The sequence below is a fragment of the Microtus oregoni genome, unplaced genomic scaffold (assembly GCF_018167655.1).
Source record: "Microtus oregoni isolate MIOR12 unplaced genomic scaffold, Mior012 000001F_ref0000356, whole genome shotgun sequence".
NCBI lineage: Eukaryota > Metazoa > Chordata > Mammalia > Rodentia > Cricetidae > Microtus > Microtus oregoni.
In genome coordinates this window covers 67,531,377-67,547,886 of record NW_024543060.1, presented here as the reverse complement: position 1 = coordinate 67,547,886, position 16,510 = coordinate 67,531,377, and the positions used below count along the sequence as shown (strand labels likewise).

At 42.4% G+C, this 16,510-nt stretch overlaps 1 protein-coding gene across 5 annotated transcripts in view; it reads left to right on the top strand.

The window, feature by feature from the left end:
* The window catches only part of Ptprr (protein tyrosine phosphatase receptor type R), a 235,564-nt gene that overhangs the window by 151,012 nt on the left and 68,042 nt on the right, over nt 1-16,510 (top strand). For all 5 annotated transcript variants that reach the window (XM_041673784.1, XM_041673776.1, XM_041673800.1 and 2 more), the window contains one exon: nt 2,517-2,785. In XM_041673784.1, coding sequence (XP_041529718.1) covers nt 2,517-2,785 — 269 coding nt within the window. The remainder of the gene's footprint in view (nt 1-2,516; nt 2,786-16,510) is intronic.

Here is a 16,510-nt window from a genome sequence, read left to right as displayed (position 1 = left end):
AAGGTATCCCTCCAGTTCAAGCAGTAGGGATAAATCATGGCCCCACTGCCAGTGGCCCCACAGACTGCCAAAGCCTCACAACTGTCCCCCACATTCAGAAGGCCTAGTTGGGTCCTATGCAGGTTCCCCCACTATCAGTCCAGAGTCAGTGAGCTCCCCTAGCTCAGGTCAGCTGTGTCTGTGGGTATCACCATCATGGTCTTGACCTCTTTTCTGATGTTATTGCTCCTCCCTCTCTTGGACCGGAGATTTAGTTATTATTTTTATATGTGTGTGCCATCATTGAGCTTATGTGCACTATATGCATGCAGGAGCCTGCTGAGGCCAGAAGAGATTGACAGATCCCATTGAACTAGAGTGATAGACAGTGGTCAGCTGTCATATGTGCTGGGAATAAAACACAGGTCCTTTGCAAGAGCACCAAATACCCTTAACCACTGAGCTATCTCTCCTGTCATTTGGTCTAATTCTTTTACCCAATATCCCAAGCAGCCTCTAATTGTGTCATATGTACCCCTAATGATGCCTCTGCATTGTCAATTCTATTCTTAATTGCTTGCAAAGAAGATTTGCAGCTTGCCAATTAAGTACTCAGTTCATTAACTGGGAGGGAATTGTATTTCTCTTTTTAAATATATTTTTAAAAGTTTCATACATACATATAAAAATATACACAATGAAGTACGATTATATTCAGGGAGATTAATCTCACTCTGATAGTTCATTTCAGATTGGTGTATTTTAATTTAATTCTGATCCATTTTTATAAACATATTTTGTTAAACAGGTTCTTCCTTGACATTATTCTGGGAATACCTGAAAAGTATTTTTAATGTTCTAAAATAAATTTTCAAAGGTATTAATTTCACAATTTCAGATGAATTCATATATATGTGTACATATATATGCACATATAGAGAGAGCTTAAATTATACAGGAGATTTAAAGTATAGAAATGGCTAGAATTTTAAATAACTATGAAAAGGCAAGGCAGACATTTCATGACTAGCTAGAGGGAAGCAGATTAGAAAGGGCCAGGAAATCTTTTATCCTCCTAAACTCATGTCTGCTCAGCTGATGGATCCTCCAAATGAAACCAGGGAGTTCGGCATCTTGAGGCATCCTGCATGCAGACACCCCGGGTGCTGTTCGCCTCCATAATTGCAGATAATGGCTTGTCGCCTCTCCTTCCACACAAATTAGTTCATCAAGTCACACCCTGACAAAGCCTAACAAAACACTAGACTTCTAGTTGTAGGGATCCGTGAGCCAGCGCCAAATAAATGTGGGTAACAATTAGGAAACAAGAAAGAGATACTTGTGATTCTGGACAGAGGAGCTTTAGAACTAAGTTGGAGGGGGAATAATGGGGGCTCAAGGGCACAGCAGGGGAAGATGGGAGTCGTCCATCAATATGTAGATATGGTATAGAAACAGAATGTTCTGTAAGCTCGTTGGTGCCCCACCATGCCATCTCACTCTTTCAAAAGCAATGTCTCGTGTTGGAGAGATGGCTCAGTGGTTAAAGCATCAGCTGCTCTTCCAGAAGACCTGGGTTCAATTCTCAGCACCCACGTGTCGGTTCACAACCATCTGCCACTCCAGTTCCAGAGAAGATCCAGCACATTTTCTGGCCTCTTTAGGCACCAGCCATGCATGTGGTACACAGACACACATTCAGACAAAACACCTACGTACGCAAAACACAGAAAGATACTTTGATTTTTTTTCTATATACATATTAAAAATTTAAAGGGGAAAGCAAGAAAAGTCTAACTGTTCAAATTATTCCTTACTGGATGTTCTACATGTCATTTGATCAAGTATTTAACAGATCCTCAAACTGGTGTATGACTAATGACATTTTTACCAAGAAAAGAATTGATTGCTTAGAGAATAACTATTCTTTTATTAATACCTTATGAGCCTTACTTCCCTGCGATAAACAGATACAATTCTCCATCTCTGTAAAGATCATTGGCCCATGTTTCATAGCTCTTCCTTCCAAATGCCTTCCATTTCAAGAAACTCCTATGCATTTAAAACTGTCCTCCTGCATCCTTGTAAACTCATTGATAAATTTCTGTTTGAATATATCCTGGCGGAACATATTCATGTACATAAACACTCATGGTGTATGTATGGGCTAACTGGAAATACCAGTTAGAGGCAGTTAGTCTCTACACCTTCACCCTACTTCATACTCCCCCCTCCACCAGCCTCCACTCCATCCACTCCCCATACCCCTTACCTCTGCCCTACTCCTAGTTAGTGCTTCCTGCTAAGTCAATGATCAATCTTGTTGGCTTGACCTTATACAGATATTATTTTATGTAACAAGCATACTCTTTAAAGTAAAAGTCTCAATACCACAAAAACAAGAAATTATATCAGAGGCCAGGCTTACTTTACCACTGTTTGTTTATTTTGATGTCTTCTAAGGCAGGGGAGATGGTTTTTTGTTCATTGTCCAGGACACGAATATCTCACAGAAGCTCTTATATCTCTTTTCGTAGATTATTTATAGGTTAAAAGAAAGGTTTCAGCTTTCCTTAAGACAAGACAAAGAGAAAAACCAGGAGATCCACCTATCACCCATTGCGTTACAGCCAGCGCAGTCCGAGGCCAAGACAGCCCACAGCATGGTCCAGCCCGAGCAGGCGCCAAAGGTGCTGAATGTTGTTGTGGACCCTCAAGGTCAATGCACTCCTGAGATTAGAACCACCACCTCCACCTCTGTCTGCCCTTCTCCCTTCAAAATGAAACCCATAGGACTTCAGGAGAGGTAAGAGTTTTGTCTGAGAGTTCACCTACAGGCTGGTTTTTGTTTTGCTTTGTTCTGAAAAAGTCTCCTTCAGCTACAAAGGGTGAAACTGGAAATGACTGGCCATGGGATAGAATCATTCATAACCAAATGGGCACCAAGAAGTATGTTTCTAGTCACCCAATGGAATCTCTGTGCTTAGGAAAACCTTGCAGGTACATATGGTTCTTTGAAGTTTGTGTAGACCCCAACAAAGTCCATCTTCAACAATGGGATGGTTCCTAGCACCATTTACTATGTACTTATCAAGGGCCACTAACCAAACAGAGGTATCTCACTTAATTATAATCAAACATGGTACAAAGCAGTTGATAATAAGTGTAAGACTATTTCTTACAGATGCCCATGTTGTTTGAAGAAATGTAGAAGTCTGTGCCACAAATGAATTTGTCTAAAGTTTTCTTTCTGTAATTTTACCATATCAAAGTTAAAGCCTTTCTCTTTATTTAAACAGAAAAGGGGAGGTGATGTGGGAGTACCCTCTGTGTGCTGTGATTACCATCAATGAATAAAGAAACTGTCTTGGCCTGTTGATAGGGCAGAACTTAGGTAGACAGGGAGGACTGGACTGAATGCTGGGAGAAAGAGGGTGGAGTCAGGGGACGCCATGGATCCGCCACCGGAGATAGACGTGCTGAAACTTTGCTGGTAGGCCATGACCTCGTGGTGATGTACAGATTAATAGAACTGAGTTAAATTAAGATGTAAGAGTTAGCCAATAAGAAGCTAGAGCTAATGGGCCAAGCAGTGTTTTTAATTAACGCAGTTTCTGTGTGATTATTTCGGTTCTGGGTGACCGGCACGAATAAGCGGCCCTCTCTCCTACATAACCACAACAAGAATTATTTATCAAGATCTATATTTTTGTTACCCTTCTCTGTCTTTGCGATGTATTTATTCATTTGATATGCTTCCATGTAAAGCAAGTCTATGAAAGAAAACTGGAATATGCAGTGTACATAATGAAGGGTAAATTTTTTTCTTCCTCCAAATATTATTAAACTCTTTTCACAGTGTTCTTAAATAATTCTTTTATTTTTCCAGTGGTGTGTGAAATTGGACATAGAGACTGAGGCGGTAGGATTACCATACGTTTTAGGCCACCCTGAAATATATAGTGAGTTCCAGGTCAGCTTGACTTACAGTGTGAGAGTCTGCCTTAAAAAGAAAAGAAGATCTAAAAATTATTTTAATGTATTGCTCGTGAATGATCTGACAAGAGAGAAATTTGTTGTGGTGAGCTATGAAAGCTCTTAGCCAACAAACAGTTGATCACACTTTAGAGGAGAGAGTGCAATCAAATCATTCCTCCTGTCTCCTCCCACAAAGTGCTATTGCCTTCCTGACAGCTCTACCCCAGCCCCCATGCGACAGTCTTGCACTTGGGTATAGCTAAATGACAGTCTCAGAATTGGTCTGGAAATCACTGTGAGAGAGACCTTTTCTCTCGAGGGTAACTTGGAGTCGGGAGAACTGGGCCGTCACTCATTTATCCTTCACTTCCTTCTAAACTAGGAAGGGATGAGCTAGGATTCTCAGCTTCTTTCTTTCCAGGCTCAGGCACTTACAGTGGCTTCAAAGGGAAGCCTTGAGGCAGAGAGCCAATGCCAAGGGCAGAACAGCAGTGAGGGTCATCCTGGCTGTAGACAATGTAGGAAAGGTACACTAAAGAAGATTTCAAGACAGTAATAAACAGTTTTTTTAAAAACCAGGCTAATTTTAATTGCTGCCATGCACTACTAATTCTAAGCAAGGTCAGCGTGACCCTTTCCATGAGGGGAGCTATGGCTGCAGCAATTCTGCTCTTACTTGAATCTCGAGCAGCGTCAGGTTAAAGATTCACTTGTTAGTTTAACTGAAGTGCATGTTGGAGAAAGGCGGATACTCAAGTGATATCTTATTCATCTCTGTGATCCACGCGAAATGCTATTTTAAAACAAACAAACAAAAAAAAACTAGGGCCTAATCTGTATTGAATCTTTATTAAATGTATCCCATTTCCCCTGGTCTCTAATGAAACTGAACTCAAACTCTTCATCAAGTCATGTCCCTTTGTGTATTCTGAATCCTAGGAATCTGATAATATCCCCAACTGTCTTACTTCTTCCCCTCCCTCTCATGCTGTACCCAAGCCCTGTGAGGATATATCATCTTCCCCTAGGACTCCATTCTTTCCAACTTCATTACCACCGAGGACTTGAGATTTCCCATTTCTCTTAATCAATATCATGCTGACCCTCCTGCCTCAGGTTCTGTCCTTCTGCAATCCATCCCCAGATGTCTCAAACAGTAGTATTCTAGAATACATTTGAATGCCTTTCTTTTTAAATTCCTCAGTATTTCCACTTTTCTTTTTGGAAGAAATTGATTTGATCATTCCTCTGTATAGAATATGACACCCTCTCTGGCCTAACTTTTTGCCAGCCTCTGTCAGACTTTATTTCCTGCTAAACACCCACACATTACCCATGCTGCTACTGTGGTGTTTTTCCAGGCACTGTACCAAACTCTTTAAAGTCCATGAAATAGTACTTGCCTGGGCTCTGTCCTTCATTTCCCTATTTGCTGTTAGAAAGTGCCACCATTGTAGTAAGAATGAATCTGCATCTACAAATCAGGAAATGAGAAATGCATTTTATTTCTCTGTAACCCATACTAAACTTTTGTTCTAACTCCCATCCTGCCATTTATGGCAGAAACTTGATCTCAGCCCCATTCTTGTTGACTCAACCTCAGGTCCCTCTTGCTTGGGAATTTCATCTAGATTTTTAAAGGACCTTTTTAATATAAAATATGAGAGTCCCATTTGCCTTGAGCTATCCATCCAAATTGCTACTTGCTAAACTGTCCATTACATCCTGTATCCTCAGAGGTTCACTTATGACTGTTGTTCCAGCTCGTATCTTCTGTCTGTTCATACAAGCCCCTCTGTTTCTTTGGTGACTGTCACTCATTCCCTCCCTCCTCCTGCCTAGACTTTCTCCAACACACTGTGAGATACAACAATATATTCTCACTGCTGATTTCTACACCTCAAGTGTATATAGGAAACTCTATGCCAAGCACCAGCTACTCTTTCTCGTGGTTCTACCAAGCATCAAGGTTCCCCTGCGAAAGGTCTCCCATTTCTCCAGGGCTCAGCCATAAAAGGCAGTGTCTTGCCAGGACTCCAGCTCCCAAGTCATCTCGACTAGCGCTTCTCCTTCCCCTAAGTCCATGGACTCTTTCTCTGGCTTTGTGAATAAGATTCTCTACTCGTGTTTATTTCCCATATCCCTTTACCCGGCAGCCAGACTTTCAGAGGAGCTCCTCCCCTGAGCACCTTTAGAACTAAGAAGACAGAACCCATAGTGCTTTGCCTTCTGCTTTCACATTTCTTCCTACAAGCAATAAAACACCAAACAGCTTGACAACGTGAAGACAAGAAAGGTTCAAAGAGGAGGGGAGGGCTGGAAAAGAGGGAAGAAACTTCACCCATCACTTCCTCTTGAATGACTCAGGATCGTTCCTCACAGGCTCTGAGCCTCACCCAGGCAGCCCAACACTAACCCAGGAACTTCTCTCCTGCTACCTTCTGCATTAATCCCAAAACTTACGTGCCTAGACTGCTTCTAGAACTCATGTGTGTATTGTCACTTTTAGTTCAGTGCCTGTCATGGCCAATAGACTCAGAACTTCTGGAGGACATATATACTTTTTTAGTGGTTGTTTTATCTCTTCCATATAGAACGTAATCTCTGGAGAACAGGAGCTCCTAGAAACGAATGAATTCATGAGTTACTTCTCAGGTCAACTCCCAACAGGGAAATACTTTGCTTATCCTGTCAGCCCTTCCTTCCTCTCTGTTCTCGCTCCTATCTTTCTGTCATAAATCTCTGCCAGCATAGTGGATTATGTTAAGAATGACAAAATACAATGCCTAGATTGTGTGTTACACAGTCAAAAGAAAGTTTTCTGAAATTTCACCCTTAATCCTTAAAGTTTTATGCTTATGTATTCTAATAGTACCTTTTAAAAAGCCTCATGTTTTATTTCCAGAGCTTGATCCTGACACAAAGTAATTATAGTTGTTTATTTCATAAACATCTAGCTATAAAGTCATGAGATTATAAAGGATGCTTTATTAATCAACAGTCCTCAAAGGCTCTTGGGTTATGCTGTATAAATCTCATCCTTGGTAACAATAGTATAATTTTAGTTATAATTGTAAGTAAAATAAGATAGAAGCTAAATGTACATGCTTATATAAATAAGAAAATATGTAGTAAAAATTATTATAAAGATTACAAATCTATACAATGTAGGAGTTATAGTAGTTTTTTTTCTCTGTTCCCAATTATCCACCCCTAAATCCTAGGGATTCTTGCTTTTCCAGCTTTCTCATTATTGATACTCTGTTCACTCACCATGGACCTGGCTTGCATTACTTCATCTTTGCATCTTATAATTATAAAAATGCCATTAGAATTAATATAGTTTAGATATCATATATGCAATATTTTATTTTATCCCTTCTGTCTAGATCTCATTCTTTCCATTTGTTAATTCATAGTATATTCTCTTCAGACTTACCTTCCTAAAACAATATTTATTACTACTTATTATCTTACTATGAGACAATCCCCCAATCACCGACAGAAAAAGACATCCTTGCTGGATCCAAGAGATCCTAGACCATTTAATTCAGATTTTTCTCTCCAGATCTGTTTGCTACTGGCCCCAAAACAACACCCTATCCTACCCAATCTTCTCCCATTCCTGCCTTCTTCTGGGCCTTGTGTTTCTGCTAGCATTTCAGCCTTTGCTTAGTTCTTGTTCCTTTTCTTGCCGTCGTCTCCAGTCTCCACAGCACAACATAAAAGTTGCCTTCTCCCAGGGACTGTGCAGCCTATCCATACCCATGGGGCTTTGTGACAACAGTGAACTCACAAACGAACCACTGCCTAGGAGTGATTTTTACTGAAGGAATTATTCAGAAGAGGGCTGAGCTTTGTTCTGGAGTGATGGACCCTGTCCCTAACCATACTGTAAGGACTGTAACCACTTACTGCAGATCTAGGTTCTGTGTCCTCTCCACCCTCCATGGTTCCTGTTATCCCAGTACATAGTTGACACTCAGAAAAATTATAGAGTTAATTAGTTTCCCTTTGCACAGGGACATCTCATATTTCTAAAGAAATTTCCCTAAGGACTAATGATATGGTGCACAGCCAAGTCTCTGTCATTTATGACTTAAATAACTCAACAGATTAAGTCTTCTGTGGTATAGCTCTCCCTAGCCACAAAACAATGTCTGTTCCACCTTACTTCAAAGGGTATTGTAAAATGAACAACTCAGATGAAATGGCACAGTGACTTTGAGAAGGAAAAGGAAATCTAAAATTACTTTGTGTTTATCCTCTGGTTCTACTTCACAAGTCCGCATGTACCAGTTGCTTATATTTTTGAATTTAGGAAGTTGAATCCCCTGCAGGATAATATCAATATTAACTGTCAATATATTTATATCTACATAATTTCTAAATGTGCATTTAAAATTGGGCCATTAAATATCAAATTATCAAACTATGAGTCAATAGCTGTCAAACAGAAGAACTCACTTGTCACAGTGAGTCGGGGATTAGATGATTCGAGTGCTTTTTAAGTCCTACACAGCCAACTTTAGAGTCTGTAATGGGCAAACAAGCCTGGGCCTTGCTCCTATGACAGCTAACCAATAGAACAATAACCACATAGCTGTGCAGCAAGAGGCCCCGTTGGTTTTATTTTTCCCTCCTCTTTCTTCCCATGCCTGTCCTCCCCTAATCCTCCATATAAGCCTCTCAAGGAAATTGCATGCAGGTTCAATTCCAAGTTTTCAGGAAACAAGGGACCCTATACAGAGTCTAGAAACCACATTCTCCCCCACCCCACCCCACCCCCCCCCCCCCCCGTGGGAAGATAAGAATCACACATCTGAAGGTCCTGGAGATTGCCCCCTTTGGGCTGCTACATAATTAAAGGTCAGGTCTTAGTGCAGAAAATCAACAGACACATTGGTGTGTTCGTGCTATGTCTCCATTTTTACCTCTTGGTTTTCTATTAGGGTAAAACCTGAGCAAGGAGAGTTAGACAACTATCGAAGACATGCTCTCACTTGTAACTTAGCCTGCCTATGACCAGTTAGTAGACCAGCAAGCAAGCCTATGTCATTCTTCTCTCAAGCTAAAGCTGCCACAGGGTAGAGACACTTTGTAGCTTTTTGTAAGCATACTATAGTGTGGTTTATTTGCCTTGCATAAGTGATGGGCCATCTTAGAATCATATTGTCTTAGAATTTCAACCAAGCTAATCCTTGAAGAGTCCTGTCAAAGCCACAGTTATGTCTGCAATAACAGGAACGGTGGAAAATAGGCCGACCTTACCAATAAAATGGCCTCTGTTCTTCTCACAAACTCAAGCCCAGCACTTTTGTACAGTTATGATTTCCTCCTGGGAAGGACAAATGCCCTGGTTTCTGTTCCTTTCTCCCTCTGGTGGATATGTTTTGGTACTTGAAGAATTTTAACTTTGAAAGAATGAAATCCTTCTTCCATTGAACTCCCTCCAGGAGATATGAATAAAGATCATGACTGAATAAATGTCTGGAAATAAATTATATTAAAATCTCCAGAAATTAAACCCTGCATTCTCTAAATAAACTCCCTCATGATAGCATAGTCCACTCCTGTGTTTCCTATCCCATGATGGTGGGATCCCAAATCGGCTCTGAAGTGGTAGGTAAGGTTTTATGAAGCTTAACTCGAGGCACAGATTCTTGTCCATTTGATTTCTGGACAGGATGCTCTAAGGAGAAGCCCTGGAGGAAAGTGGAGAAGTAGAACAGGGAAAGAGACAAGCGAAAGAGAACTGGCTCACACCCTCACTCTGACCCCACAGGGAGCCCAGGATCACCCATGGTAGCTCATGAACAGTTCTCCCACCTTTAGGGAAATGAGCTAGGCGCCCGTTCCCTCAGTCCACTATCCATTGAAGGATACCTGAGGATATAACTTCCTAGTCACCCGCTGTCATCTGAGGGTGGTTCTCCAGAAAGTGGCACCAAATGTCATTAACCGTCAGTGTCCCTAGAACGATGGGAAAGATAAGGCAACGTCAGCAGCATCACTGTCTTGGCCAATGGCTGCCCCGCTCTTGACAGCACAGTCAAGTTCACCCTCCAGGTTTCTTTGATCTTTCCAGGTCGTTACACATGTTCTGCATGATCTCCTTCAAATAAACACCCTTTGTCCTCTCCGAGTGTATGCGCCATTGAACACCAGCTGCCAGCCTGACTCATTTGCTTTACCTGGCAATATAAGAGATCCTCGCACAACACAGAGCAAAACACACAGAGAACAAAAGACCACAGGAAGACTTCCAAGTTCTTTATATTGCAGTATTTCAGTTCATCCTCACAGAAGAAACGTCCTCGGGTGTTTAAGTTATTGGCAAAGTAATTAATAGTAAGTTTCTGGGCTATGAGGGGGCAAATATAATGAAGAGCAAGCATCATGACCCCAGACAAACACCTTTTCGGAAAAGAAGCCAGATTTAACCCTATACTCATGGAAAATAAATTGGAAACACTGTAGTGGGTAAACAGGTATATTATATATAGTCGCGCTGTTGTTTCTCTTATCGAAATTTCCACTAAGTTTTCAGAGCCTTTTTCAGATGTTTTTTTAACTAGGAAAAAATGTAATTTTGTGAAGCAGACTCAAACCGCGCAAGGTAGCAAGCCACTGTTTGCCTGGAAGCTTGCTGTCGGTGCCAGCTTTCCTGTCTTATCTGGTCTTTCTCACTCTGGAGTCCAGATGCACATCTGGCATAAAGGACAGATGGTGGGGATATAAGCACAGGAGAGAGGCTGCAGTGAGAGGCGATTTGAGGCAATGATAAAGAAAACTCATGTCTAAAACTACGCTCAAAGCACGTTGGGTAAGCAAGGCAGGGCGTGTCTCTACTTTGTCCAGATGGTCTGGGTTTGTGTGCGGTGAACAGAGGAGTGGAAAGGACATCAGAGAAGGTGTGTTGGTGCCCCTCCACCTAGCAGCTGTCATTGCTGTTGGAACAGGCAATTACTGGCAGCTGACCTAGGCTCAGGACATTGACCCGCCCCAGGTCAGCCACTCTTAATGTAGTATCTCATAGGATCTTCCCAGCATCCCTTGAGGCATAGTAATGAGGGCATCCCTTGTCCTTTCTTGCAAGTGAGCTGACCTGGAGAGACTGGATAGCATGCCTACTATCACAGAGAAATAAAAGTAGACTAGAAGTTTACACCTAGAGATTCAGACTGCAAATTTACCACTTGGCCATCTATCCCATGCCCTCCTAGATGACACAGGTGATGATATTTGAACTTTAGGTAGCTTTTCATATCATAACCTTCTGAAAGTTACTTTAAGGGGATACCCAGAAATGTGGGGAGCATTGGGAACACATGTAAGTTCTCGCTAACAATAAATCGCAAACTATTTTCCTATTTATTTGTCTGGTAAACATAATGCATGATTGTGAGGTGAGAGTCAAGGCTCTGAAAGTTTAGAATCGATTTTTAAAAACATTCCTGTGTTCCCTTTTAATATACTTTAAAAACTACAGGGACTACAAAAATGGTGGGAAAAAAATGTTGAGCTTTTGGGTCAAGGCAAATCATGAACAAGATGTAATAGTATTCAACCCAAGATATGACCGTGGCAGCATATTCAAACCCAGGAGAATAGAGAAGAAGCCAAGGTTCTAGGTACGTGTGAGATAGAAAAGTAGAGGTAGGATTTAGGGGACTGGGTTGGTGAGCAAACCCAGGGTCTCATACATGTTCAGCAAATGCTCTACCACTTAGCTACAAGCCCAACCCAAATACGTATTTTATGAAAATTAAAAAATAAGTTTGGCTAAATCTGCCCCCATCCTTTGCTTGCAAGCATGGTCCTCTCTTAAGGCAATGCCTGAAGTGCGTGAGCCTTTGTGGCCTGCTGACCCGCAGGTTTAGGACTGAACTCTGTCAGACATCACTATGACTGCTCCCTTTCTCCTTTCCCCTTCCCTTTCCCACTGCTGGTACCCTGAAACCTGCCAGAGGAGGTCCCAGTGAGCACAGTTTCTGCTTGGGTTTGCTACCAGTCCACCCAGCTCACAGACTTGCCTTGTGAAACTGATTAGAAAGGACCTTCAGCCCTTTCCACACACCTGACCTCCATGTCCTGTCCGAGAACATGCTGGGATCCATTTCCATGCCCACCATGAAATCCCATCACCCTGGGACCACCCTGGCCATTCAGAGTATGACCCATTTTCTTTTTTAGAAAGAGAATTCAGTGTGCTTCCTACATACTGTATAAATCTGAAGTTTCCTTAAGAGTTTCTTTTAATTATGTATGCGCATGGGGGTGACACATTTGGATGCCTGTGTTCATGCCCTAGGAGGTCAGAGGTACCTGGTCACCTAGAGGGGTAGTCACAGACAATAGAAGTCACCCAAGGCTAGGAACTGAACTCTGATCCCCTGAAAGAACAACAAAGAATAACGCGTGCTCTTAACGACTGAGCCACATCTCCAGCCCAAGGCAGCCATTCTAGAATGTTCTTGTCATCCTGACTCTGAAGAGCAAATACAACGGTATCGGTTTTTGATTCTCCTGTTCACTGGTTGCTTTATTCACAACCCACTAAGAGTTTTGCTTTGGAGAGTGTTCTGGAAAAGGAGCCCTTCTTTGCTAGGGGACCACACTCCAGATCTCCATGTACAAGTTGACAGAATTAGGCGAAGCAGCCTGTTTTATAAGATCCGTTTTAATCAGGGCAGGCCCCGGCAATTCCCAGGGAAAGCCTGCCTTCCTATTTTGAGAGACCAGCTCTGAGTCGTAGATACTGGGTCAGGTTTCGCCCACGGTGCTGTCTGAAACGCATCGCACCGCTGAGAATACAGTTTTGCATCTCACAGACCCCCTGAATATTGTGTTTCTTTGGAGGGAGGCACCATCATGCTCTCCTTATATTTCCCACGACCTCTGCTTAACAGAACCCTGAAACATGGCGGATCACCAAAGACAAGCTAGCTACTCGAGCAAAATTTAGTTTAAAACTGATTTTTTTTTTCCCCTTGTGAGCATACTACAAATGAAAGTTAGCAAAGTCTCCTAATCCCGGCTAGGGAAAGGTGGGGGCGGGGCCTTATAACCGTTTAGGGGGCAGGGAGGACTCTGTTCTCAGATCAGTTTCTCTTGGCTAGGGCCAAACTCATCTGACTACAGAGCAGAGAAACAGTGCCACCTAGTGGAAGACAGCGTATTGACTCATTTGTCACCTAATCCTGCAGAAAATTAAATTTTACTTTATTTATTTCTATTATTGAAAATAGTTTTTTCCCCATACAATATATCATGGTTATGGTTTCCTTTCTCTCTGCTCCTCCAAGTTTCTCTTCACCTCCCTTCCATCCGGGTGCACTCCCTTTCCGTCTCTTGCAAAGGACCTGTCGGATAAAACTTAATTGACTAAAGAATTATGAGAGGCAACCACCAAAGATGCCATTGAGTTCCATTATGTGCTGGTCATCTTCTGTTTGGCATGAGGCCTACCCTTAAAAGTGATGTGTTTCCCCAGTGAGATGCCCTTGGAGAAAACTAATTTTTTTTTTTTTTTATTGAAGTGATTATCAATTAGACATAGCTTCTGGGCTAGGGATGGGAGGGAGTGTGTCTGCTTCTCCTTTCAGCTCTAGGAAGAACCCCATATGGTAAAGACCCCTGGGGGAAAAAAAAAGCCCTGTACCTGCCGCCACAGCCTCTGTGAATTTATATGTCTCTTGGTCATGCTGTATTTACCAGGCTTCATTTGGTTGCTGTCCTCCATTTTCTCTGGTTCTTATACTCTTTCTGCCTCCTCTTCCATGGGGATCCCTGAGCCCAGAGGGGAGGCATTGGATGGAGGCATGCCACTTAGGGCTGAGTGTTCCATGGTCTCTCACTCTCTGCGTTTGTCTGGCTGTGTTCAACCAACTCTTAAGCAAGAGATCTTTATCGTCTTGGTATGGTGATGGTGGTTTTTTCTACTATGAGGGTCCTATAGAAGAGTCTAAATCAACTCCTTAAAACCATAGTTTAGAATACAACACTTCACCTCTAGATCTATGCTCCATACATCAATGCCCATGCCCACCTCAGCAAGGTACTGGGGGCAGAGTGTTAGACCTAGTTCCTAGCCCAGCCAAAAATTATAGAAAAGAGGTTTCTGTGCCACTTGTGGTAAAGTGAATTTGTTTTTTTTTTTGGGGGGGTAAATTAGTAAGAGTTAAAAAGTGTATGTACACTTTAAGGCACTGAACATATGCAAAGGGAGGGAGACAGAGCCGAGGTTTTTAGTTTGGGTTTTCTCGGCGGGGGGGGGGGGGGTAGGTTTTGTTTTTTATTGTTGTTTGTTGATTTTTCTGTTTGCTTTTTGATTTGAACAAACTCAACTTAGGAGTTTGTTTAATAGATATTTTGGAAGCATATACAAAGAGATATACACATAATGATTACTTCCCCTGTCATGAACATAAAGTCTTTGAGATCAGTGAAGGAGTGAGAAATATCTTTACTAAATATGACTTAGGAATTGTTGATCTTAAGGCTCTCCCAGTGGCTTAGGGAAACCTAGGTTTTCTAATTTTGAAATTAAATGTGTTCTTCTGTGTGTGACCTCTAGGTGGCACACCGAAGCAACTGTATTTGTGGAAATAAAGGCCCCTTGGTGACAGCTGTCCCAAGACTGGTTTTACACAGCATCTATAACAGTGGTTCTCAACCTTCCAAATGCTGTGACCCTTTGATGCCGTTAGTTCCCCATGTCGTGGTGACCTCAACCATAACATTATTTTTGTTATCATTTCACAACTGTAATTTTGCGACTTTTATGAATTATAAGGCATTTTTTTGTTTTGAGGTAGGGGTTTGCCACAGGGTCAAGAGCCACAGGATGAGAATCTCCGGTTCTAGTGTTCATACTCATGAAACGTGGGGAGGGCGGCCTCAGGAAACCCTTCGCACGCTGTAATTCCAGTCCTCCCTGGAATTACCATGTTTTATTTGTGGTGCCATCCAGTACTTTAACAACCTCAAAGGTGGCTGTTTATACACAAAATCAGATTGCCTCACCGTGTGAAGAACTTCAAGATCCTAAGAATGAATCCAATAATGACGACACAGCTTCCATGTGCTTATAGTTTTCATCTGTTTCTCCAAAGCCGTTACTCCTCATAGAACACAGAATTGTATAATTTATTCAACTAGTTGGTAAGCTTCCTTGGGCTGGAAGCCATCCGCCCACTGTTTAGCTATGCCCACGCTCTTTCCGAATCTTGCACCTGCCGGATACACACTGGCCTTCCCGAAATGCATTGCCCCTCCCCGCCCTCACTCGCTGCTGCTGTCGCTCAGTGTGCTGGGTGTAGTGGAAGCAGGTGGCTCTATTTTGGAACTCAGTGCTTTGCCAGGTGTATGTCATATACCTATAACCTCAGTATGTAGAAGGTAAAGGCAGCAGGATCAGGAGTTCAAGGCCAGTCTTGGCCTCCATGGTGAGTTACAGACCAGCTAGGCTATCATGGACCTTGCCTCAGACAAATCAAATCAACAAAAGCCATGTCACTTCTTGAAAATGCATCGTTATAGGGTTGGGATGTATAGCATAGCCATTTCCAAGCCTATCCTGATACAGCGGCTCAGGGAAACTTTGTAAGCTCTCTGTGTAGACAGAATCTTAAAGCCTAGATGGAGTTTATAGAAAGATATTATAGACTCTGACCCAGGAATTTACCCTCAGTAAGTCTGGGGGACTATCTGGGAAGAAGAGGGGAATCCATGGAGACATCTCTACACCATCTGCCCTCATTGCCCAGGGGTTCCACACGTGGGGATTCAATCAAGTGCAGGTAAACATGTGTGGAGGAAGAAAGAATTGCATCTATGCCAAACATGCACAGATGTTTTTATTGCTCCCTCCCCCAATTAAACACTGCAACAATTTCCATGGCGCTCACATCGTACTGGTGTCTTAACCAAATGAACGCTGACTTGACCCATACAGAAGGAGGCCTGTGGGTCTGTGCAAGGGCAGCGCTTTTTCGCTAAACGCACTGGTCTCCTGACAGGTTAGGTAGCTACTTGGATCCTGGAACCAATCCCTTGTAGAGACTAAGGGATGATTATGCACATGCATAAATACACACACAGTGTATTTAAACACATCCATCAAAACCTGTATTTACATATACACGTGTTTAAATGCCTGTGCGTATACATTTGGATGGCTATACATTTATATTTCTCAGGTGTTCTGTATTTAAGTGATTCTCTTTGGGGACTGTGGTCTCAGCGATCCTGGACCAAGCCACTGAAAGGGTCCTCTAACTACATGGTGATGACAGAACCCTAGCATAAAGGCTGTAGTCGAGACCCTACCAGAAGCCCAGCTTCTGTTAACTCAGACATTGTCAATCTGAAGACCTTTGCGTGACTTTTTTTTTTTTTTTTTTTTTTTTTAGTTTTTCGAGACAGGGTTTCTCTGTAGCTTTGGAGCCTGTCCTGGCACTAGCTCTGTAGACCAGGCTGGTCTCGAACTCACAGAGATCCGCCTGCCTCTGCCTCCCGAGTGCTGGGATTAAAGGCGTGCGCCACCACC